This window comes from Hemitrygon akajei, unplaced genomic scaffold, assembly GCF_048418815.1.
Source record: "Hemitrygon akajei unplaced genomic scaffold, sHemAka1.3 Scf000092, whole genome shotgun sequence".
NCBI lineage: Eukaryota > Metazoa > Chordata > Chondrichthyes > Myliobatiformes > Dasyatidae > Hemitrygon > Hemitrygon akajei.
The window spans coordinates 112941-139599 of record NW_027331978.1 but is presented as its reverse complement, the minus strand read 5'-3'; the positions used below and the strand labels follow the sequence as shown (position 1 = coordinate 139599).

Here is a 26659-nt window from a genome sequence, read left to right as displayed (position 1 = left end):
CTATAGGGAGAAGCGCTGTCCACGTTTCGGAACATTTCAGGACCGACGAAGGGTCTCGGCCCGAAGCGTCGGCAGCGCTTCTTCCTATAGATGCTGCCTGACCTGCTGCGTTCCACCAGCATTTTGTGTGTGTTGACGGATTTAAAAGAAACCAGCTCATTTTCTGTGTGGGTCTGAATTGTGTGTCGGGATGGGAAGTGAATCAAAACTATAACTCTGTGACCTGGGGCTGGAGGGAAAGGGATCGGGGAAAATATGGAGGGAAAATCTAAATACGTATGGAAATGATATAGGGAAATAATGAAATAATGTGGGAAATGCGGCGGTGGGTAGGGCAGTATGTAAAGGGCGAGGAACAGTCACCGGTCACATGGGAGACCCTCCAGCGAAACGTGATCATGTTTTACCGCAGATCGGCAGCATTTGCAGGTTTGTTTCCGTGGCCCCGCCCACCGCCTGTGACGCAATAAGAATCACATTGCGCATGCTCACAGGCCCGAGCCGCCAGGCAGTGTTTTTTTCGTTCTTTGAGGAAGTGGGTCAGCGGCGGGTCCGGGTCCGGGTCCGCGTTCGGGATCGGGATCGGGAGGGGGTCCTCGCCCCCTTGGACGGGGTGCCGGAGACGGATTATTCTCTGTGGGGCAACACCAACGATTTCCCTTCGGTGAGTATTGAAGCCGGTCCCGAGCGGGGAGGTCTGACGTTGAGTGGTGAGTTAACTTTCCCGAACTCAAACAAGAGAAAATCTGCAGATGCTGGAAATGCGAGCAACGCGCACAAAATGCTGGAGGAACTCAGCAGGCCGGGCAGCATCTAGGGGAGGAATACAGTCGACATTACCGGCCGAAACTCTTCGGCAGGACTGGAGAATAAAAGGTGGGGGTGGGGAGGGAGAGAGAAACACAAGGTGATCGGTGAAACCTGAAGGGGGAGGGGATGAAGTTTCCCGAACTGGCGGCCTCGCCTCGCTTCCTTCACAGAATCTGCCGGGGTCGGTCCGGGTTGTGAGACCTTCACACCGAACCGTCTGAGATGAGCCGCCGCTCAGCCCCTGTTGTTCTGGTCTTATTAGCAGGATGACGTAAAACATGTTTCTATCTTGTTACTGACGGAGAATCGTATAATTTGTGTTCCGTGTGTTATCTGAATGTACTTGCCTGTGATGCTGCTACAAGTCAGTGTTTCTCTGTCCCTGTACCTTCCCGTACTTGTGCACTTGGCAATAAATTCAACAGGACCTGAGAAATCTCAGTGAGATTTGATTAGTGATGATCATCTTGGCAGCTCGGTAGGTCGAATGTATGAGACAGTACACTGTTAAATGCAAAACCCTGAACAGTGTTGATGATCAGAGGGATCTTAGACTCCAGGTTCATCGCTCCCTGAAAGAGACTGCACAGATTGATCGGGTGGTTAAGAAGGCAAATGGCATGGTTGTCTTTATCAGTTGAAGCATTGAGTTCAAAAGTCGGGAAGTTGTGTTGCAGCTTTATAAAACTAGTTAGACCACATCTGGAGTGTTTCATACAGTTCTGGTCGCTCCCATTCTCGGAAGGATGTCGGGGCTTTGGAGTGGGCGCAGAAAAGGTTTACCAGGATATTGCCTGGATTAGAGGGCCTGAGCTTTAACGGGAGGTTGGACAAAATTGTGTTGTTTTCTCTGGAGCCGTGCCAGCTGGGATGAGACTGGATAGACGTTTATAAGATTAACAGAGGATCAGAAGCCATGTCTCAGAAAGGCAGCGTCCATTAGCAAGGACCTCCAGCACCCAGGGCATGTGGTTTTCTCAATGTTACCAGCAGGTAAGGAGGTACAGAAGTCTGAAGGCTCACACTCAGTGATTCAGGAACAGTCTCTTCCCCTCTGCCATCCGATTGCTAAATGGGTATTGAACCCTTGAACACTACCTCACATTTAAAATATATAGTATTTCTGTTTGTTGCACGATTTTTAATTTATTCATAGAAACATAGAAAACCTATAGCACAATACAAGCCCTTCGGCCCACAAAGTTGTGCCAACATGTCCCTACCTTAGGAATTACTATGGTTACCCATACCCTCTATTTTTCTAAGCTAGTATTTCTTTATTTTTCTCCAGGTACCTATTGTGCTGTCTTGTCATAACCATTTCAGACCTGGGAAAAAGACTATCCACACGATCAATGCCTCTCATCATCTTATACACCTTTATCAGGCCACCTCTCATCCTCTGTTGCTCCAAGTAGAAAAGGCCGAGTTCACTCAAACTTTTCTAATAAGGCATGCTCCCCAATCCAGGCAACATCTGTGTAAATATCCTCTGCATCATTTCTATGGTTTCCACATGCTTCGTGTAGTGAGGCAACCAGAATTGAGCATAGTGGGGTGTGATCAGCGTCAGATATAGCTGCAATATTACCTCTCGACTCCTAAATTCAATCCCACGATTGATGAAGGTCAATGCATCATATGCCTTCTTAACCACAGAGTCAACCTGCGTAGCAGCTTTGAGTGTCCTATGGACTGGGACCCCAGGATCCCTCTGATCCTCCACACTGCCAAGAGTCTTACCATCAATGTTATATTCTACCAGCATGTATGACCTAACAAAATGAACCACTTCACACTTATCCTGGTTGAATGCCATCTGCCACTTTTCAGCCCATTTTTGCAACCTATCAATGTCCCACTGTAACCTCTGACACTATCCACAACTCCCCCAACCTTTGTGTCATCAGCAAACTTGCTAACCCATCCCTCCACTTCCTCATCCAGGTCATTTATCAAAATCACAAAGAGTAAGGGTCCCAGATATACTGTAAATGATTTAGTTGTTTATTTTTATTATTTTATTTTGGTTTTTTTTTTCCCTTCTATAATATGTATTGCATTGAACTGTTGCTGCACAGTTTTCAAATTTCATGACACACACCGGTGATAATAAACCTGATTCTGATTCTGAGTGGACAGACAATCTATTTTTCCTGGGGGTTGAAATGTCTAATATATTTATGGTGAGAGGAGATGTAAGCAGCATGTTTGTTTCTTTACACAGAGTGGTGGGTAGCTGGAAAACTCTGCCTGGGGTGGGAGACCCGACTGGTCACGTGATCCCGTTTGCCCCTCCCATTTAACAGCAGTTGGGCAGCACCTGTGCATCTGTTTCCGAGGCCCTGCCCTCCGGATGATGTGACACTCACTTCGCGCATGTTCACTGTCTCCGGCCGGGCGGTGTTTTCTTTTCCGCTCAGTGCTGAAGTGCATCATCTGTGGGATCGAGGGAAGGGTCCTCACCTCCTGGGTGGGGGAGCCAGGGGTCGGGATCACTGTCTGTAGGCTGAAGATATTGCTTTCCCATCGGTGAGTATTGTGACCAATCCCAAGCGGGGAGATCCGATGTTGGCCGTGAGCCCCGAACTGAGGACCAATTACTCATTTATTTTCCGATTATCTGGGCTGGTCAAAAATGTGTCGACTTCAGTTAATCTGCATTTAACGATCCAAACCTGGAACCCAGGCTGTCAATTTCCGCAAAGTTGAAATGGCAGACCCACCAACAGATCACGTGAGGCTGTTTACTGCAGATCTGCCCTACCCTTCACTTTGTGATGCAAGATGACGTGGTGTGTGCTCAGAGTCCCCGGATGGGTCAGGATGCTTCCTCTATGTTGTGTGGGGGATCTGACGTTGGTCACTGAGTCCCGTTAACTTCCCCCAACTCGCCTCACTTCCTGAGGCTGCTCACATTTGTCCTTGAGCTTTCTGGCTGTTGTGTCTTCTCCCGGACTGGGGTGGGTGAGAATGGAGAACGTCCCAGGTTTTGGGGATCTTTGATTTCACTGCCTGCTTTACCGAGGGACTGGGAAGTCTAGGGGGGGGGAGAGTGGTTTCTGTGATGTGCACGTGGCCGAGTGGTTAAGCAATCTGAAGGTCATGAGCCTGAGCCTCAGGCCAGGCAGTGCTTTGTATCCTTCAGCATGGCACTTAACCACACATTGCTCCTGCACGTTTATAGCCCAGATGGATCAAATCACCTAATCCTGTTCCTGTGTCTTATGTATTACCATGACAGAATGATGGCTCCTTCTTATCCTATATTGTTTTGTGATGTGTGAGGGACAATAAAAGATTGTTCACTGAAATTATTATATTTGGCTTCAACGTTTAAATTTCAGTGAGTTTTATTCTTAGTAACATTAAGCAGAAATGTTTGGTTCTCCTTTTCATTGTTAATGTGCTTCATTATCTCTCTGGTTAATGTTAGACCTGTGGTGAGAGGTTTATTGGAAGAAAAACCCCAACTGGAAGCAAACCACGGCTGAAGATGTGGGAATAGCAACAAGTGAACCAGCCCGAGGACTGAGAGCATCAACTGGAGAGAACAACTCTGAATCAGCTGACTTGGAGTTCCCAGTGAGTCAGTGAGGAGGAAGTTTGGTGAGTCTCATTTACTCAAACACTGGTCCTTTATACATTACATACCTGTACAATAGAAGGTGGGAAATAGTTGGAGTGAGACTGAATGTGCCCAGAGGAACCAGTTATGCCTCTGTCAGACACAGTTGCAATCACACCAGGTCTGGTAATGTGCTTCCAGCAGCCCAGCCCTTTAAAATCACTCGCATTTTGTGGAAGTCAGATCTGGATAAAGTGGTGGAAATCGGGCAGAATCTCAAGTTGCTGGAGATCTGCACTAAAAACTGAAAATGAAGTCATTGTGACAAAATGTTTTTAACCTGAATTGTAAAGATTGTTCCTCTCCCCACAGCTGTTCCTTACATGCTGAGCAGTTTGGTAATTCCAATTTCTTTTTATTACATTCACTCTGGATAGGTTTATGTTTCCTGAAATGTACCGGTTTTAATATGGACATGGAAATGGCTCACTCTGTGATAGAAGAACAGTAAAGTAACCACAACTTTCCCCTGCAAATTACCCTGGTACCAATTAGTTTGTTATTCCTAGAAATGTGTTCAGTACAGTTGTTGCGAACAAGGATTACAAGAATAATCTCAGGGATGTTCGGCGTTATGTTTGAGGAGCATTTGATGGTTCTGGACCTGTGCTCAATGGAGTTCAGAGGGGTGGTGGGGGATGTTTGGTTAAGTAAACCTACCAACTGCTGAAAAGCCTGGATACAGTGGACATGGAGAGGATGTTTCAATTAGACTGTGATCTGACAGCACAGTCTCGGAATAAAGAAGCTTCCCTTCAAAACTGAGAGGAGAAGAATTTTTTGGCCAGAAGATGTCTGATCTGTGGAATTGGTTGCCACAGAGGCTGGTTGAAGCTGCCATTTGGGTATATTTATGACAGAGATTAACATATTCCTGATTGCTGAGTAGCTCAGGGTTACAGGAGGAAGGCAGGAATATGGTGTTGGAATGAAAATCAGCTGTGGTTAAATGGTGGGGCAGTCCAGATGGATCGAATCATCTAATTCTGTTCCTGACGGAATGATGGCTCCTCCTTATCCCGTATCATTTTTGATGTGTGAATGACAATAAAAAAATGTTTACTGAGATCATTATATCAGCCTTCAACGTTTTGTTCTTAGTAACATTAAACAGAAATGTTTGGTTCTCCTTTTTATTGTTATTGTGCTTCATTATCTCTCTGGTTAAAGTTAGACCTGCGGTGAGAGGTTTATTGGAAGAAAAACTCCAACTAGAAGCAAACCACGGCTGAAGACGAGGGAACAGCAACAAGTGAACCAGCCTCAGGACTGAGAGCATTAACTGGAGAGAACAGCTCTGCCTCAAGAGACTCGGAGATTCCATTTATTCAGTCAGGAGAAAGTTTGGTGAGTCTCATTTACTCAAACACTGATCCTTTAGACATTACATACCTGTATAAGGGAAGGTGGGATATAGTTGGAGTGAGACTGAATGTGCCCAGAAGAACCATTTATGCCTGTGTCAGACCCAGTTGCAATCACTCCAGGTCTGGTAATGAGCTTCCAGCTTCCAGCGCTTTAAAACCACTCCTATTCTGTGGAAGTCGAATCTGGAGAAAGTCGCTCAGAGACTGTATAAGTACAAACGCTTTGTTCCAAGCACCTGAGTCTTACTCAGTTAGTCACTCAGACAGGCACAGTCGATGACTGTCCCCACCCAATCCACTAACTGACTAACAATTCCCCTTACACCACAGATATATCCATCCAGATACTCCCCACACAACACAGGGTGGAGCCAAAGATATTTACTACATGACAGACCCTATAGACAAATTACAGAACAGTCATAATGGCTTCCAGACACAGAACAGACTGAAGCTGTCCTATCTCTTCGCATGAGTGCACATGGAGATAAGCATCCTGAAACCCTAGCTAGCTACCCTCAAGAAGAAATATGGCTCAGCATGGTTTAGCACATCTGTTGATCATCAGCAGTTTCTTTCAGAAAAACAGGTTGCTATTGTTTAACGAAGTGTTAACCCTTTTACATACTTTATCATTCCCTCCTTTAGATCATTACATGATCAACAAAGCAGTAACTTTTTACAGAGAAAGCAACCGAGTACAGCTTTGACTTCTCAGTGGGTAAAGACAGTGCACAACAGTAATTATAACAAAGATATGTACAACTATTAGGCCATAATGCAGTATCATGCCCCACATATTACCAGATAGGCCTTCGAAGATCACTGTTTCGATCCTTCGGTGAACCCATGTAAATCCTGCCCTACTTTCTTGATGTTGTCAATCTCCTTTGCAGTGTGCTCGGAGAGGGATGTAACGTTAGCAGATTCATCAGGGATATAGGTTCAACATTCTGTGTCAATAATAGCACAGGTTCCCCCTTTCTCAGCTGGGATAAAATCTAAAGCCATACGATTCTGTAGGACTGCTTGCCAGATTGCAATAATTTCAGTGGATATTTCTGTTACTTTGGCCTGTGTTACTGTCAGGGCCCCTGCAGTATTGTGACCAGCTCCTCAAGTGCTGTATCCAAATTGATAATCTCTCATGAATTCCTGGCTACTCCATAGCAGAGAAAAGTAATCATCCAAAATCAATCAGTCTCAGTTGTTCCTCTCTGCTGCTGGGCACCTGCAAGTATGGCCAGGATGCATGTTTCCCAGTATTGGAAGTTCCGTTTGATGGGGGCCTGAGACACCATTCCTCAAAACACTGACAGCCACAGTCATCTATGACTGGACAGCAGGTCCTCATCTCACTTCCCCAGGTGTTATTTGAGGAAGCCCAGGCTGAGAGTTCCTCACTCTGGTTGAGCAGGATTACAGACATTGGAACCATAGTTTTACCATGCTGTGGAATTTCAGCACAAACCCAGCAGGCCCCTAGTTCTGCCTGTTTGGCATAGGTATGACAGAAAGACAGAAATGTGTTAACATGGGGGCCCCCGGATGCTGGGGTGAGCCATCTCAAAGACATAAACATGAACACCACTAACAACCAATACATTCCCGTTAGTCCGAGAGAGACCTTCTACACAGTTCCTTCAGTAACATGTTTGGCACCTAATGATGTATCCACCGAGATTGCCCCTTCAGTTTCACACCCATGTGAGTGGTCGGCACACCTAATATGGTCCTCTCCACCGAGGTCCAAGATTCCCTCAATCCCAGTTGTTTGTCAGGAAAAAAAATATCCCAGGTTCCATGGTGGGATAATCACCCCTCTCTGCAGAGTAGTTCTCTTCCTTGTAAGCCTGTCGTACCTGTGAATGTATGCTTGGAAAATTTTGGTTAGTTGGCATATATATGTCCCCATGTCTCCCCCTCGGGTATGAATATCCAATTTTGCTGGTAGACTTTCTGGGAGCAATAGTACACAAGGTCTTAGTCCCCAGGGTGTCTTCATGGGCCATCCATAAATGATTTCCGCTGATGACAAACCTGCTTTCCCCTGTGGGGTAACCCTCATATGGAACTGGGTGACGGTAGGACTTTCAACCGAGTCCAGTCTCCACTGTTAGTTTGGCCAATTTACTCTTCAGAGTGCCATTGGCTCTCTCCACTGTGCCAGCGGCCCATGGGTGGTGTACACAGTGGAATTGTTGCTTGAGAGCTAGTTCGTTACGTATGCCTTTGTTTACTTTCATCACGAAGTGTGGGTCATTGTCAGAGCTCAGCATCTCAGCCAGGCCGTACCTGGGAAGTATTTCCCATAATAATACCTTCACAACAGTCATGATAGATAGATAGATAGATAGATAGATAGATAGATAGATAGATACTTTATTCATCCCCATGGGGAAATTCAACTTTTTTTTCCAATGTCCCATACACTTGTTGTAGCAAAACTAATTACATACAATACTTAACTCAGTAAAAAAAATATGATATGCATCTAAATCACCGTCTCAAAAAGCATTAATAGCTTTAAAAAAGTTCTTAAGTCCTGGTGGTAGAATTGTAAAGCCTAATGGCATTGGGGAGTATTGACCTCTTCATCCTGTCTGAGGAGCATTGCATCGATAGTAACCTTTCACTGAAACTGCTTCTCTGTCTCTGGATGGTGCTATGTAGAGGATGTTCAGAGTTATCCATAATTGACCGTAGCCTACTCAGCGCCCTTCGCTCAGCTACCGATGTTAAACTCTCCAGTACTTTGCCCACGACAGAGCCCGCCTTCCTTACCAGCTTATTAAGACGTGAGGCGTCCCTCTTCTTAATGCTTCCTCCCCAACACGCCACCACAAAGAAGAGGGCGCTCTCCACAACTGACCTATAGAACATCTTCAGCATCTCACTACAGACATTGAATGACGCCAACCTTCTTAGGAAGTACATTCGACTCTGTGCCTTCCTGCACAAGGCATCTGTGTTGGCAGTCCAGTCAAGCTTCTGGTCTAACTGTACTCCCAGATACTTGTAGGTCTTAACCTGCTCCACACGTTCTCCATTAATGATCACTGGCTCCATATGGGGCCTAGATCTCCTAAAGTCCACCACCATCTCCTTGGTCTTGGTGATATTGAGACGCAGGTAGTTTGAGTTGCACCATATCACAAAGTCCTGTATCAGTTTCCTATACTCCTCCTCCTGTCCATTCCTGACACACCCCACTATGGCCGTGTCATCAGCGAACTTCTGCACATGGCAGGACTCTGAGTTATATTGGAAGTCTGATGTCATAACAGTATTATTGGTAGTTGGAACAGCCTCAACCCATCTACTAAACACATCTATAATAACTAAGCAGTATCTATAGCAATGTACTCTAGGCAATTCAATAAAATCAACTTGTAGACACAAAAAGGTCCACCTGGCAAGGGACTTGTACCCGGTGTGCAGGGTACAGGTTACCAACCATTCCCTCCTTTCCCAGGTGTGTACAATTATGTATATAATCGACCAATATTGGTAAAAACTGTGTAGGAACACAAACCTGTCCCACTGGGGTGATCCAAAAACCTATGTTGGGCTCTTTCTGGCACCCCATCTGGGACCACAGTTTTCACTCCTCCTCAGAGGCGTCCCCCTGAGAAGAACAAAACTCGAGGTAGCTGTAGAGCGGTGAGTAAGTTGTTTACAATGGTGGCATTACTAATGGGATGGCCAGAGGAAGTCAGGAATCCCCATGTTCCCAGAGATCCCCGTAGTCATGTACAATTCCAAATGCATAACGGGAGTCTGTGTAAATGTTCCCACTTTAGTTTTTTGCTGGGATACAGGCATGAGTCAGAGCAAACAGCTCAGCCTTCTGGTCGGAGACAGCTGCTTCAAAAGAGGCCTGCTCAATTACTTCACTGTCCGTCACTATCGCATCGTTTTCCTGCCGGATCCACAAAAGAGCTTCCATCCTCAGAAAACGTTGCCTCGGGATTGAGGGGATATTGCTAAATGGATGGGAGAGTCTGTCCTTCTATCACAGTGATCCAGACGGGGGCAGTTGGTGCGACAGACTTCTTGGCCTAAAATTGCACAGAGGTGGGGTACAGCATCTTGGGATCGGTCAATATTAAAAGGTTGTCTTACCAGATATCCCGTCTTCACCTCAGACTCCTTCCCGTATTGGACTAGACCCGCGGCCATGTCTTGCCCGTCTCCCTCGGTGCTGGAGGCTTGTTTCGTTAGGGTGTAGTCCAGGAACCCTGGGCTCTTTGGCTTGAACCCAGTGCAAACCCTAATGGTGGTATGGGGAACTACCAGTTCTGTCTGTCGCCAAAGGAAATCCGGTAATTCGGCCAGTAATGCAATACCGTCTCTTCCTTTAACCTCTCTAATCACCGTGACTGGGAACTTCTGTCCGTCGAGGGGTGCATAATATTGGCTTTCCTCAGTGGCACACCCCGTAGGGTCCAGGCACAGAGTCACATGAGGGTCGGCTGCTGGCAGAAGGAGTGGAGTCTAAATTAAGTGCCCTCCACTTGGGGATCGGAAACTGGGGAAGCTGTCGGTTGTTCACCTGTCAAGGGTGACAGCATTGTCTGTGCAAAGAATCTCGATTTCCAACAAACAGAGCATGTCTCTCCCTGCTAGATTACACCCCCGTCTGGTGGTGACTGTAAATGAAACCTCACACTGGCTCCCCTGGAATTCCACCTGCAGTGGCTGGGTACGTGAATATGTACGTTCCGTGACTTCGAACCCTGACAGAGTGATTGTAGCGTCTGATAGCTGGAATCCCTTTTCCGATACTATTTCCTGATCAAGAGTTGTTGTGGTTGCCCTCATATCAATCGTAAACGGAACTGGAATTCCAGCAACTTTCAATATCACATTAGGCTCTTCCTGAGGGTTGGCACTCATGGTTGGAAGCATCTTCTTGTCAATTTCTAAATGGGTTGTTGTCCCCACCTGCCCCTTGGTAGGTTTTTGCTCCCATTTCTGTTCCTCAGATATAGCCCGCTCGTGTCCTTCTTCCCGCTGAGCATATTCACCTTTAATATTAGTTCCCTTCGGGGTTGATCGAGATTCAAAAGTTGGGTCCTAATGATATGTCAAAGCTCATCACATTAGATTTCGGTCATTGTCAGGCCAATCCATATTATTTGTTTTAATCATGTTGGCTAACTTAGTTGGTAAGCATTGGAGCAGTAGGGCATTGAACTGGGGGGACAGATTCCCATCATTAAAGTCTTGGTCTCCTGCGAAGGTGCCGTAGCAGGCCACAAATCGCTCTCAATAGTCTGGTCCCGATTCCCCAGGCTTAGGTTTGAATTCAGGTACTTTAGTGATGTTTACAGGTTGCTGGAGAGCCCTTTCCAAGGGTTGAATGATCTGGTCTGTCTGTTCATTCTCATTATGGTTTCCCGCCTGTAACTCCTGATAGGTTTGGTATCTCAATTCTGTCTTCCATTTCTGCCCTTAACAGCTGAGAGAATCAGGCAGCAGAGACCGAATAAATCTTGCGGAGTCACATTAAACATTTGTGTAGTACTGTGGACACACTGAGCAAACTGTGCTGGTTTTTCTTTTCTATCTGGTGCCCGATTCATGATCATTATCATTTCTTGAGGATTCCAGGGAGCATACACAGGAATCACTGAGGGCTGTCCCTCCTGCTAGTCCTAGGGGGAGCATTTGCTGCTGCTGTTCAGGAGGATTTAAACTAATGTGGCAGGGGGATAGGAACAAGTGCAGAGAGACAGAGGGGTGCAAAATGAGAGTAGAAGCAAAAAGTAGTAAGGTGAAAAGTAAAAATGGCAGGCAGGCAAATCCAGGGCAAAAATCAAAAAGGGCCACTTTTCAACATAATTGTATAAGGGCTAAGAGTGTTGTAAAAACAAGGCTTTGTGTGTCAATGCAAGGAGCATTTGTAATAAGGTGGATGAATTGAATGTGCAGATAGTTATTAATGAATATGATATAGTTGGAATCACAGAGACATGGCTCCAGGGTGACCAAGGATAGGAGCTCAACATCCAGGGATATTCAATATTCAGGAGAGATAGACGGGAAAGAAAAGGAGGTGGGGTAGCGTTGCTGGTTAGAGAAGAGATTAACGCAATAGAAAGGAAGGACATTAGCCTGGAGGATGTGCAATCGATATGGGTAGAGCTGCGTAACACTAAGGGGCATAAAACGCTGGTGGGATTTGTGTCCAGGCCACCTAACAGTAGTAGTGAAGTTGGGGATGGCATTAAACAGGAAATTAGAAATGCGTGCAAAAAAAAGAACAGCAGTTATAAATGGGTGACTTCAATCTACATATAGATTGGGTGAAACAAATTGGTAAGGGTGCTGAGGAAGAGGATTTCTTAGAATGGGTGCGGGATGGTTTTCTGAACCAACATGTCGAGGAACCAACTAGAGAGCAGGCCATTCTAGACTGGGTTTGAGCAATGAGGAAGGGTTAATTAGCAATCTTGTCGTGCGAGGCCCCTTGGGTAAGAGTGACCATAATATGGTGGAATTCTTCATTAAGATGGAGAGTGACATACCGTAGATTTCGCACTACAGAGCGCACCTGATTAAAAGCCGCTGGCTCTAATTTTAGAAATAAAATCAATTTTGTACTTGTACAAGCCGCACCGGATTTTAGGCCGCACCGGATTTTCGGCCGCAGGTGTCCCACGTTGTAATATGAGATATTTACACAGAAAGATATTACACGTGAGGATTTTTTAACTTTTAATTAAATCCATATGGTAACATAAACAAATACATATTGCAAATGCTTTTTTTCGAACCGTGCCTGTAACGCGGCTACTTTTAAATATACGTTGCGTATACTTTTTTACTGAACAACATTCCAATATCTCCTATTGACTGGTAAAAAATATATATACTGCAGCCTACCAGGAAAAGTTATTGATCGCCTTTAACTTAAAAGCAGCGTTTTGGCTCCGCCGCTCGCCCCCCGCCTTCCCGTTTATCACAAACTGGTATATTTCCCACAAGACGCGGCGAAACCGGGTGTGACGTCATAGCAAACCGGGATGTAGTACAGAAAACAAATATAGTTAAAACACTTCTAACTTAGAAATTACTAACAAATGAATTACTAAGCGAAAATATTATAAACTAAATAACTGCCATAAAGGCAGCACAATGCTTTTCTTAGAGTGTTTTCCATGTTGATGAGGGTGAGTACAAATGACTGATTTACAATAATTTAATTGTGAAAGTGTGCTTGATTTATCGTACAATTTCATTGGACCTCTGTGAACTACTCATCAATTTTATTGGTCTACTGTTACGAGGCAAAATGTTTTTGGCGGCATGAAAAAAAATCATGCATTAGCCGCACCGTAGTAAAGACCGCAGTGTTCAAAGCTGTTCAAAATGTGGGAAAAAAGTAGCAGCTTATAATCTGACATCTACGGTAGTTAATTCAGAAACAAAGGTTCTGAACTTAAAGAAGGGTAACTTTGAAGGTATGAGAAGTGAATTAGCTAAGATAGACTGGCAAATGATGCTTAAAGGGTTGACGGTGGATATGCAATGGCAAGCATTTAAAGGTTGCATGGATGAACTACAAGAAGTGTTCATCCCAGTTTGGCAAAAGAATAAACCAGGGAAGGTAGTGCACCCGTTGCTGACAAGGGAAATTAGGGATAGTAAATTAGCCAGAAAAAGTGGCATAACTGAGAACTGGGAGAAATTCAGAGTCCAGCAGAGGAGGTCAAAGGGCCTAATTAGGAAAGGGAAAAAAGATTATAAAAGAAAGCTGGCAGAGAACATAAAAACTGACTGTAAATCTTTTATAGATATGTGAAAAGAAAAAGATTGGTTAAGACAAATGTAGGTCGCTTACAGTAGGAAACAGGTGAATTTATCATGGGGGACAAGGATATAGCAAACCAAGTGAATAACTACTTTGGTTCTGTCTTCACTAAGGAGGACATAAATAATCTTCTGGAAATAGTAGGGGACTGAGATGGAGGAACTGAGGGAAATACATGTTAGTAGGGAAGTGGTGTTAGGTAAATTGAAGGGATTAAAGGCAGATAAATCCCCAGGGCAAGATGGTCTTCATCCCAGAGTGCTTAAGGAAGTAGTTCAAGAAATAGTGGATGCATTACTGATAATTTTTCAAAACTCCTTAGATTCTGGATTAGTTCCTGAGGATTGGAAGGTGGCTAATGTGACCCCACTTTTTAAAAAAGGAGGGAGAGAGAAACTGGGGAATTATAGATGGGTTAGCCTGACATCGGCTGTGGGGAAAGTGCTAGAGTCAGTTATCAAAGATGTGATAATAGCACATTTGGAAAGAGGTGAAATCATCCGACAAAGTCAGATGAAAGGAAAGGAAAATGTGAAAAGAAAATCATGTCTGATGATTCTTATAGAATTTTTTGAAGATGTAACTAGTAGAGTGGATGGGGAGAACCAGTGGATGTGGTATATTTGGATTTTCAAAAGGCTTTTGACAAGGTCCCACACAGGAGATTAGTGTGCAAACTTAAGCACACGGTATTGGGGGTATGGTATTGATGTGGATAGAGAATTGGTTGGCAAACAGGAAGCAAAGAGTGGGAATAAACGGGACCTTTTCAGATTGGCAGGCAGTCAGCAGTGGGGTACTGCAAGGCTCAGTGCTGGGACCCTAGTTGTTTACAATATATATTAATGATTTAGACGAGGCAATTAAATGCAGGATCTCCTAGACTGCGGATGACACAAAGCTGGGCGGCAGTGTTAGCTGTGAGGAGGATGCTAAGAGGATGCAGGGTGACTTGACTAGGTTAGGTGAGTGGGCAAATTCAAGGCAGATGCAATTTAATGTGGATAAATGTGACATTATTCACTTTGGCCTACTCCTGCATCTATTTTTTATGTTTCTATGTGTGGAATATTAAAATCTCCCACAATCACAAACTTGTGCTTACTACAAGTATCTGCTATCTCCTTACAAATTTGCTGCTCCAATTCTCGCTCCCGATTAGGTGGTCTATGATACCACCCTATAAGTGTCACTACACCTTTCCCATTCCTCAATTCCACCAAAAAAGGCTCCCTAGACGAGCCCTGTAATCTATCCTGTCAATGTCTATGCTGTAATATTTTCTCAGACAAGCAATGCAACTCCTGCCCCTCCAATTCTATCACACCTGAAGCAACGAAATCCAGGAATATTTAGTTGCCAATCACACCCCTCCTGCTACCATGTTTCTCTAATAAATACAACATCATATTTCCAGTTATCAATCCATGCTCTAAGCTCATCTACCTTTCTTACAATGCTCCTAGCATTAAAATAGATGCATTTAAGAAACTCTCCACCTCTTCCTCTCTGTTTATCCCTAACTGTGCAAACAACTTTATTATCTTTTTTTTTCCTTCTCCCCCACACCTTCAGTCTGAGCGCTCCTACATCAGGGAGGAAGTTCAAATGATCTCCGTGTTAAATGTTTAACCATCACGGTGACTGAAGGCAGCTGCAGGTTCATGAGGGACTGTTACTGTCAGATTCTGCAGTTCTTGCGGCTGCTCATCGCACCCAGGACTGAACCCTGGTCACTGAGCATTGGAGGAGTCCGTTCTGCTGATGTTAGCCTTAAACTAGACTGCAGTTTAATATTGTGTATCTGTGAAAGATAAATCAGTTCTGTGTCAAATCCCATGTCTCAGGTACTTACAGTCTCTACCACACTCAATGTACAAAAGAAACGCCACTCGGCCCATCTTGTTCCTGCCCATGTTTCTGTTCCATATCAGTTCATGAAAATCTATCCCTGCCGTTCCCCTCTCACTCTCCCTGAGATGACAGGTTGTAACTAGTCTCCTCTCCATGGGATAGGAGATTTCCCATAAATTTCATAGAAACATAGAAATCTACAGCACGTTGCAGATACTTTGGCCGACATTGCTGTGCCGACCATGTAACTTACTCTAGAAACTGCTTAGAATTACCCTACCGCATAGCCACCCATTTTCCTAAGCTCCATGTACCTATCTAAGAATCTCTTAAAAGACCCTATTGTATCCGCTTCTACCACAGTCGCTGGCTGTGCATTCCACACAAACACCACTTTGTTTAAAAAACTTAGCTCTGACATCTCCTCTGTACCTACTTCCAAGCAGTTTAGACCTATTCCCCCTCGTGTTAGACATTTCAGCCCTGGGGAAAAGCCTGTGGCTATCCACACAACCAATGCCTCTCATCATCTTATACATCTGCATGAATTTCTCTAGGGTGAATAAGACGATAAGCTCACTGAGGTTTTGACGTTCTCTCTCTCTCGATCTCTCTCAGTAAAAGAACCTGCGGTCTCGCAACACAATGCACCTCTAAAGTCTGACAGCAGACTAGCGAGTGAATCTTCAATGGTGCAGAGTCAGAAACTAAAGTGTTGCCAGCCTGAGTCAGGGCTTTGGGGCTCCAGACAGAGATGGGGTCCAGAGTTTAACAGGAGGAGGAGGAGGAATCAGACCAGAAGGATGTGGCTACAAAAGAAAGATTAGAAGCATTTGGAAACTGGTTGATCAAAAAAAAAGGTGGTTAATTTCTGCAAAATACTGATGGAAATCAACAGTCAGGCAACAATTGTGGAGTGGAATAAATAGACAACGTTTAGGCTGAGCCCCTTCAGCATGCCTAGCCTGTGTACTCCACTGCTTAGTTGCTGCCTGAACTGCAGAGTTCCTCCAGCATTTTGTGTGTGTGCGTCTCTGTATTTCCAGCAACTGCAGAATCTCCTGTGTTTTATAACTGGATTTTACTTTGGCATTAGATACACGTTGATATTGAATATATTGCTTATAGGAGCCGCTTTCCGCGTTAAAACAGCTGCAGATTTTTCTATACATATGAAAAAAAATGAGGTATGAACATTGAACCGGTGCTTGCAGAAATCTTTAAGGGCACCGTGATTACCCATAAGGCCCTGTGTTAAAAACTTCGCCGGTGCTGAAGCACCGATGAAATGCGCAGGCGTCAGGCTGAGGACATCCCCGAGTATCACGCAGAAGGATACACAGAAGGCCTTGAAAATGTCGGGTATAGATAACAGCGATTTTCTGTGTTTTTATCTTAAACACCAACTTCGGGATAATTCCTGTGAATTTCGGACACTGTGACCCGCAATCCTGGACAGTCCTGCTCTCTCCCCTCTCTCTCAGTCCCACGATCTGTACACAGGCCCTGGGGAGCTTCCGGCTGATCAGGGAATGGGAACCAATGGATCTCTCAGACAGAGCTGAGCTCCAGCTATCTAAATGCAAGGATTAGGAACTGGGAGAAAGGGATCAAAATGTTTTACATCAGCAATTGAGAAAATTGCTTTTGTTTTACCTCCAATAACAAACAAGAGAAAATCTGCAGATGCTGGAATTCCAAGCAACACACACAAAATGCCGGAGGAACTCATCATTAGTACCCTTTTCCATAGATGCTGCCCGACCTGCTAGGTTCCTCCAGCAGTTTGTGTGTGTTGCTTGTTCTACCTCCTCTTGCTCTGGACTTTTCTACCGGTGAGAACATGTTTTGTCCCATTCTCTCTGGGTACATTATGATATCAAACACCTTTGGCTTGGGCAACAAGTGGTTTCACATCACAAATATGCCAGACTCCAGTGAGACAGACTATTGCCCTTTCCTTTATATTCATTGGCATTACCATCACTGAGTTCACCATGGTCAGTCATTTGGGGGAGGGTTCAGGGGAAATATTTATGTAGAGTCCAGAAATTGGTGATACCTGTGTGCATGTGGTGGTGCTAAAGTTGCTGGAGAATTTGCAGGTGGGAAGAAGTGAAGTGATATTTGGAAATCTGACTTTTTAAAGCATAATTTAGCAAGCAAAACACATATGGACAATGTGCAAAAGCTTTGGTGAGAAAATCCTCCATTTCCTGTTACAGGCCTGCTACATAGGTTGTGTGAGAGTGCAGATGAACTGGATTGAACCCAGAGGAGATCAAAGTTCCTATCGACAGTGATTTGCCAGCTGTGAGAATGAATACATCTCTATATAAAATTCACTGTGCACATCTTGACACTGGGTAAAAAATGCACAGTACAGATTCATGTGCACACTGGTTATTACAAATTAGAGGGAATATTGCAGGGAAGGAGGGGAGACCTCCAGTGTCCCTGATGCCCTCACCTACAAGATGTGCATTCAGCTGCAGCTTGTAACCCTGCACTTTAAGGTGTTGGATCCTGAAATGGGTGAATTCCAGATGATCCAGCAGTAGGAGAGGGTGAAAGACATGACATGAAGAGAGGTGAGTTACACCCAAGGTGTAGGACACAGGAAACTGGGTGAGAGTCAGGAAGGAGAATGAGGTTAAATAGCCATCGCAGAGTACTCCAGTGGCCATGCCCGCACAACAACAAGTGGAACACTTTAGAAACTGTTGGGGAGAGGAAAGTCAAAGGGCTGATAAGTGGATTTGTTAGTTAGGGGAACAGAACAAGAAGCAACTAATATCTTAGTGGTAAGGCTTACTAGAGGTAGTGGGGGTTGGGGCTGATATGATTAAAGTAAGTTGTAGGGGGAATGGGAGCCAGAAAGACAGAACAGATAGTGGAGATGGTGAATTGAATTGACTTTATTATACACATCCTTCATATGGATGAGGAGTAGAAATATTTACGTAACATTACTGTCTAAATGTGCAATGTGTAATTGAAATTGATTTATAATAATTAGTTTGTAAATAGGACAGTCTAGAAAACATAGAAATCAATCAATCAGTCTGATGGCCTGGTGGAAGATGATGTCCTGGAGACTGTTGGTCCTTTTGCTGTGGTACCGTTTCCTGGATGGTAGCAGCAGGAACAGTTTGTGGTTGTGGTGAATTTGGTCCCCGATATCCTTTGGGCCCTTTTTACACAAATCCATACCCCTACCATCCAGGCTCCCATCCAAACTTCTTTTAAATGGTGAAACCGAGCTCATATTCACCACTTGTGCTGGCATCTCATTCCACACTCTCACAACCATTTCAGTAAAGAGCTTTTCCACATGTTCCCATTAAATTTTCACCTTCCCCGCTTACCCCTGACCTCTGGTTGTCATCCCACCCAACCTCAGTGGAAAAAGCTGCTTGTATTTATTTACCCAATCTTCTCCCTCATCATTTTGTATACGTCTGACAAATTCTCAAAGCAATGTATAATTTCCGTGTTTATGTTTAGAACTTTTTTAGGTGTATAAGATGATGAGGGGTATTGATCGTGTGGATAGCCAGAGGATTTTTCCCAGGGCTGAAATGTCTAACACGAGGGAGCAGAGTTTTCAGGTGCTTGGAAATAGATACCAAGGGGATGTCGGGGTAAGTTTTCTACACAGAGACTGGTGGGTGCATGGAATGCACTGCCGGCTTTTTCGGTGAGCGTGTTTCAGTTACTGTGGGGCCAGGCAGCTCAGTGGGAACAGGGAATAATACCAATGGAGAGAGTCAAACTGAGCCAAGTCACAGATTGGCGATGGCAGAAATGCCCCATTCTTATAGAGACAGGAAGAACATCAGACAGTTTGATGATCATTCCAGATACCAGCACTGTGCCCAGTCAGGAGATGATTTCTCTCACCAACTTGGGTTCAACCTCACTGTAACAGTGTAATGTCAGATCACACCTTGACAACTCAAGTGATCTCATCTGAAATGTTGTCCTAAACCCATTGATGGATTTTGTAAATCTTTTTACAGGTTAAAAATGACAACGAATTTGTCTACGGGAATCCCGAACACAACACACCAGTTTTGCTGTCTCTGTCCAGATACTTAAGAAGAGGAGCAAGCGATTCACACAATCATCCTTCCTGCTCAGACTGCGGAGAGGGATTCACTCGATCATCTGACCGACTGGCACGCCCATCATTTCAAACAGGTGGGGAACCCATTCATCTGCTCAGAAAGTGGGAATGGATACAGTTGGACATTTCATCTGAAGGGACATCACCAAGTTGACACTGGGGCAAGGCCATTCACCTATCCTGTGTGTGGGAAGGGATTCAGTCGGTCTTTCCACCTGTGGACACACCAGTCAGTTCACACTGGGCAGAGGCTGGTCATCTGCTGAATTTGTGGGGAAGGATTCACTCGGTCATATGACCTAATGGCTCATCAGCGAGTTCACACCGGGGAGCGGCCGTTCACCTGCTCAGAATGTGGGAAGGGGTTCAATCAGTCATCTCATCTGAAGGTACATCAGCGAGTTCACACTGGGGAGAGGCCGTTCACCTGCTCAGACTGTGGGAAGGGATTCACTCAGTCATCCCACCTACAGAGTCATCAGCGAGTTCACACTGGGGAGAGGCCATTCACCTGCTCAGACTGTGGGAAGGGATTCACTTGCTCATCTGATCTGAAGAAACATCAGCGAGTTCACACTGGGGAGAGGCCATTCACCTGCTCAGACTGTGGGAAGGGATTCACTCGGTCATCTTTTCTGAAGGTACATCAGAAAGTTCACACTGGGGAGCGGCCATTCACCTGCTCAGACTGTGGGAAGGGATTCATTCTGTCATCTGAACTGAAGGTACATCAGCGAGTTCACACTGGAGAGAGGCCGTTCACCTGCTCAGACTGTGGGAAAGGATTCACTCAGTCATTTAAACTGAAAATACATCAGCGAGTTCACACTGGAGAGCGACCATTCACCTGCTCAGATTGTGGGAAGAGATTCACACAGTTAGCCCACCTACGAGCACACAGGTCAGTTCACACTGGGGAGAGGCCATTTACCTGTTCATACTGTGGGGAGGGATTCATTTTGTCATCTCAGCTACTGAGCCACCAGTCAGTTCACACTGGGGAGAGGCCATTCACCTGCTCAGACTGTGGGAAGGGATTCACTCAGTCATACACCCTACTGGTTCACCAGCGCCTTCACACCGGGGAGCGGCCGTTCACCTGTTCGGACTGTGGGAAGGGATTCACTCAGTCATCTAAACTGAAGTTACATCAGAGAGTTCACACTGGAGAGAGGCCATTCACCTGCTCAGACTGTGGGAAGGGATTCACTTGCTCATCTGAACTGAAGGTACATTGGAGAGTTCACACTGGGGAGCGGCCTTTCATCTGCTCAGAATGTGGGAAGGGATTCATTCAATCATGCAATCTGAAGGTACATCAGCGAGTTCACACTGGGGAACGACCGTTCACCTGCTCAGACTGTGGGAAGGGATTCACTCGGTCATCTGAACTGAAGGTACATTGGAGAGTTCACACTGGGGAGCGGCCGTTCATCTGCTCAGAATGTGGGAAGGGATTCATTCAATCATGCACTCTGAAGGTACATCAGCGAGTTCACACTGGGGAAAGACCGTTCACCTGCTCAGACTGTGGGAAGGGATTCACTCAGTCCTCCCACCTACAAGCACACCTGTCAGTTCATACTGGGGAGAAGCCGTTCACCTGCTGAAGCCTGAATTATACCTCTGCGTAGACGCTATGCCATTGTGAGCATTTCTACTTGTGAGTTCGTGTGTCTGCGTCGCTCTGCCAAAACGCTAGTTGGTGTTGGGGTTCTGTGCTACTGTGTTGATTTGACTCGTGTTGAGTTGGGAACAATGGCGACTGCTGACTACGTCTTGTTGGAGTTGGAGCTAATCAATGTTGCAGAAGTGTTACTTCTTTTGAAATTACTGCAACGCAGAAAAATGACAAGTTTTCCCATTACTTTGTGCAGTCCGCGATGTCCAAAGCAATGTTGGTGGAAATTTCTTTGCACGATTTTGATGCCATTTTCAAGTTTTTATTGTCTGCCAATGAAGAGTCGTGCACATGTACATATTTTCTGACTACCTCACCTAACCTCTCCTTGATGTGGTCCACCTTCCAACTTCGAAGCGACAGGAAATGCATAGGAGGAAACTGGCTGCTGCCAAGTGGACCAATCACAGTTCTTGCAGTCTGTGTTGCCGTGACGTGTAGCTACATTTTTGGGAATGTGCGCGTTAGGCTACATTAGGCGAAGGACTCTCATGGAGGCGCTACATGGAGTAGGTTGCATTCTGGCTTTGCTCCGTTCATTTTAAATTTACTTACCACCCCTTTAATATCTTTATCAAAGTGTTTATAACACTTTTATATATTTGAATTTTAATCGACTGAAATGGCTTACAGAGGAAGAAAGTCATTAACCGAAGGCAAGGGAACCGGCAGTGAAAATGGAAAGAAAGACGATGTCTTTGAACAGCCTAAAAAGTTTCAACTTACTTTACTGGCTATCTAGAATCTTTTGGATGAAGAACTTGATGAAAGATTTATTACCTTGGAATTATGGTTAAAGGAGAGCGAAGGTACATTGGCAACACTTGAAAAGAAGAACGAAAAACAGTAGCGGCAAATTTCAGAGTTTATTAAAGCTGGGAAACAGAGAGATCGCAAATTGAATTCTTTGGATATGAAATGAAGTTCAACCACTCAAACCCTGGAGCAGAACAAAATCAAGATTACTGATTTGGAGAGTCGAAGCCACAGACTGAATTTGTGAATAGTAGACTAGTGAGGACGTTGAGAGCCGGGATCTTACTCAGTTTTTTTCTCAATTCTTCATCTCATTTTTCAATCTTTTTTATTGGTTTCCAAATAAAGAATATACAAATTGGAAGAGGAGTTTAACAAGTAGATAATATAAAAAAAAACATATAAACAGCATATAATGTCAAAATCAAATAGATAAAATGCTTCCTCTGGAATAATCCCAAAAATTGCTGTAAGTGGATTACGTTGAACATCCGCATCTATAACTTTAGATAATATTCCAAACACATCCCACCAAAAATTATTTAAACTTAACACAAGAACAAAACATTTGAGTCAGAGTAGCCACTTCTGCGTTACATCTGTCACAAATAGGGCTTATATTAGGAAAAAATATGTGCCAATTTATCTTTGGACATATGGGCCCTGTGTACTATCTTAAAAATTCTTAATGGAGGTCTTTGGCTCGGACGTATTTTCTTCCCTTCTTGCACTCGACCGCACACATCGGGCGCTGAAACCAAAACCATCGAAAGGGTTAAAACCACGTCATGTCACAATGTGAATACTAAGAAGAACTTCATTCGGATTGCTCATCAGAAAGGAGTTACTGAGCATGAGAATCTTAAGTTTCATTTTGTTGAAGATTTTTGTCCTGAGGTTATGCAAGAAAGATTGCATTTTAAAATGGTGATGTCAGAATTATATCAGAGGAATCTTTGTCCAGCTTTGTTATATCCCTTTCACCTAAGGGTTGCTCTGCCCAATAAATCATTCAAATGCTTTAAATCCGTGAATGAAGCAAAACAATTTCTCAAAGAGCTAAGCTTGAACGCAGATGTCTAATATTTTGAAGATCAACATTTGAGCTTGGATGTCTCTGAAATTTACCATTCCTTTATGTCTGTGTGTATCTGGTTTATTAGTTAACAGCCAGCTTATAGATTTGGACACTTTAGAACTTTGCCCTTGGGTTGATTACAGTCGTACTGTGTTTTGACATTCGGATGTTTATTATGTTTCCATGTTAAAGTTTCTTTCTTTTTCCTTCATTGTTTTACTTTTTTATTTTTAATTGTTTGCTTTTGAAAATCATTAAGAATTTGATCTGCTGATTATTTCCTTTTTCTTGAAATATTATTAAGATTGTATTTTGTGTCATTTTTAAAGACCTTTTCTTTTAAAATGGTCTGCAATTGGCTGTTTTTCTCTAACATCTGCTTGACATTCCTCTCGTAATGTTTTGACTATGGGTGGTTTGTTTTTTATTTTTTTAAATTTGGAGATTTGCCTCAAGGGAGATGGGGGTAGGGAGGTTCTTAGATAGTTGTCTGGCTGTCTATTGGCCAGGTGTTCGGTCTTTGTGGGTGGGGTGGTAGAGCTATTTTTAGTCTAGTATTTTTCTTTTGGGCTGAATTGAAACTACAAAAATGTCTGTATTGTCGTAACTTCCGTTTCCTCTTTAAACTATTTTCCCTCCTCCTGATTCATGAGTTTCCTATGCAATGTGGTTAACCCTTTACATACTACATTGTTTATTTAAGGAAAATGGATATTATTAATTAATTTTGTCATTATTAATTTTGTTTCATGGAATACGAACGGTTTGAATCATCCAATTAAATAGAAGAAGATTTTTAGAGTTTTTCATAGACTGAATGCTCAGATTATTTTTGCGCAGAAGACATATGAGTAAGGAGGATAATCAGTGCTTCTTTAGTTTTTGGAAAAGCCAACAGTTTCACTCTAACTCATTGACTAAGGTGAAAGGTGTTTCTTTTTTTTATAGACGCCTAGATTTCATTTGTTCACTATGATACAATTTCAGACCAATATGATAAACTTCTATTAAACACTGGTTAACTTTATAACAATAAATTAGTTTTGGTTAATATTTATGCACTAAATACTGACTATCCTGAACTCTTTAAGCACTTTTTTGCATTTCTTCCCAATTTAAATGAATATATGGTAATAATGGGTGGAGATTTTAATTGTTGGCTGAAACATATGATGGATAAGTCTGTGCCTAATCAGGTACTTACAAACCAATCTGCTATTTTTATTAATTCCTCCTTAGTTGACTCTGGAATTTTAGATATTAGGAGGTTTTTACATCCTAATGAAAAAGAGTTCTCTTTTTTCTCATGTATATCATAATTACTCTAGATTCCTTTACATCTTTATTGATTATCAGTTAGTTTCATTTGTCACTGCCTGTGAATATGATACAATTGCCATTTCCGATCATGCACCTTTGAAATTATCAGTTAAGTTAACTGATGTAACCTTTGGTACTAAACAATGGCGGTTCAACTCTATTTTACTTCAGGGCTTAAATTTTATTAATTTCATTAAAGGACAGATTGCCTTTTTCTTTTCAACTAACTCAACGGAAGAAATTTTCAGTGGGATATCACGTGATGCCTTTAAAACATATATCCGAGGGTAAATTATTTCACACTCTGCTGGATTGAAGAATCAAATTAATAATGAAATACGTACATTGGTTGATAGGATTAAAGAAATTGATAGAAAATATTCTATTGCTCCCAATTTGAAGCTTTATAAAGAGAGAGTTGAACTTCAGATGCAACATCATTTGTTATTAACATCCCCGATTGAAAATCAGTTACTTAAAACTAAGGGTCATTTTATATATTTGGTGATAAATTGGGTAAATTATTGGCTAACCAATTAAAAGCTGCTTTGGCAAAACTTCAGATTAATAGGGTTCGTAAACTGATGGTACTTTGACGGTTGGCCATGATGAAATTAACAATTTTTTTCAAGAATTTTATACCAATTTATACCAATCAGAATTTCCTGATGATTCTACCATAATGCATGAATTTTTAAGGAAATTAAATATTCTGAAATTATCAGTTGATGAACGTTTAGTATTAGACACACCCATTACTGAAGAGGAAATAAAGAATGCAATTTATTCATTGAATTCTGGTAAAGCACGTGGTCGGGATGAGTATACAGCTGAATTTTTAAAATCTTTTTCCGATTTACTTTCTCCCTGGTTACCAACACAGATGCCTTGTGCAGGAAGGCACAGAGTCGACTGTACTTCCTTAGAAGGTTGGCGTCATTCAATGTTTGTAGTGAGATGCTGAAGATGTTCTATAGGTCAGTTGTGGAGAGCGCCCTCTTCTTTGTGGTGGCGTGTTGGGGAGGCAGCATTAAGAAGAGGGATGTCTCACGTCTTAATAAGCTGGTAAGGAAGGCGGGCTCTGTCCTGGGCACAGAACTGGAGAGTATAACATCGGTAGCAGAGCGAAGGGCGCTGAGTAGGCTACGGTCAATCATGGAAAACCCTGAACATTCTCTGCATAGCACCATCCAGAGACAGAGAAGCAGTTTCAGTGACAGGTTGCTATCGATGCAATGCTCCTCAGACAGGATGAAGAGATCAGTACTCCCCAATGCCATTCGGCTTTACAATTCAACCGCCAGGGGTAGGATATATTAAAGTGCTGGGGTTAGGACTGAGCTTAAGTTACCATTCAATTTATTTAAATAGTTGTATTATATGTAATTAGCTTTGCTACAATAAGTGTATGGGACATTGGAAAAAATGTTGAATTTCCCCATGGGGATGAATAAAGTATCTATCTATCTATCTATTTGTATGTAAGTTACCACAAACGTTTTATGAAGCATCTATTTATTTAATTCCTAAAAATGATAAAAATCTCACTGAATGTGCATCAGATTTGTGATATCTTTGTGAATGTTGAATCTAAACTCCTTTCTCAAATATTAGCAATTAGATAGGTGAAGATATTGCCACAAATTGTCTCCGAGCATCAGACAGGATTTATTAAAAATCATTATACACATTTTAATGTTTGGAGGTTAATGAACATTGTATAGACTACTTTATCTAAGACTCCAGAACGTGTTTTCTCGCTCGATGCCGAGAAGGCGTTTGATACATTTGAATGGGAATATTTGTTTAAAATTCTTGAGAAACTTAATTTTAGTCCAAAATTTATATCTTGGATCCAATTGATATAACATATACCTTTGGCTTCTGTTTCACTAATGATCAGAGATCCCCTTTCTTTAGGCTTTTCCAAGGTACTAGACAAGGCTGTCCTTTGAGCCCCTTACTATCAGATATTAGCCTGGAGACCTTGGCAATTGCTATTCGTGATTCACCCAGTATATTTGGTGTTACTCATGGGAATGGGACGCGTAAAGTATCACTATATGCAGATGACCTTTCGCTATACATTTCTAATCCAGAGAAATGCATTCCTGCAGTAATAACACAACTTGCTCAGTTTAGTAGTTTTTCTGCTTATAAACTGAATCTCAATAAAAGTGTGCTTTCTCCATTAAATATGCAAGTCTCAATTTATAG

At 43.2% G+C, this 26659-nt stretch overlaps 1 protein-coding gene across 2 annotated transcripts; it reads left to right on the top strand.

The window, feature by feature from the left end:
• Positions 1-500: 500 nt before the first annotated feature.
• Positions 501-26612, top strand: LOC140722896 (uncharacterized). Of its 2 annotated transcripts, none has more exons than XM_073037530.1 (4): positions 501-664; positions 4247-4419; positions 5613-5785; positions 19501-26612. In XM_073037530.1, exon 4 carries the CDS (start codon positions 19910-19912, stop codon positions 21215-21217), a length of 1308 nt encoding a protein of 435 aa, XP_072893631.1. In that variant the 5' UTR covers positions 501-664; positions 4247-4419; positions 5613-5785; positions 19501-19909; the 3' UTR covers positions 21218-26612. The 2 variants fall into 2 exon arrangements, with proteins under 2 accessions (XP_072893631.1, XP_072893630.1); XM_073037529.1 differs by having other exon boundaries at positions 5609-5785.
• Positions 26613-26659: the final 47 nt, after the last annotated feature.

What these genes read in the sequence shown, in the direction of transcription:
- LOC140722896 (XM_073037530.1), top strand. Translation starts at nt 19,910, where the DNA reads ATGGCTCATCAGCGAGTTCACACCGGGGAGCGGCCGTTCACCTGCTCA.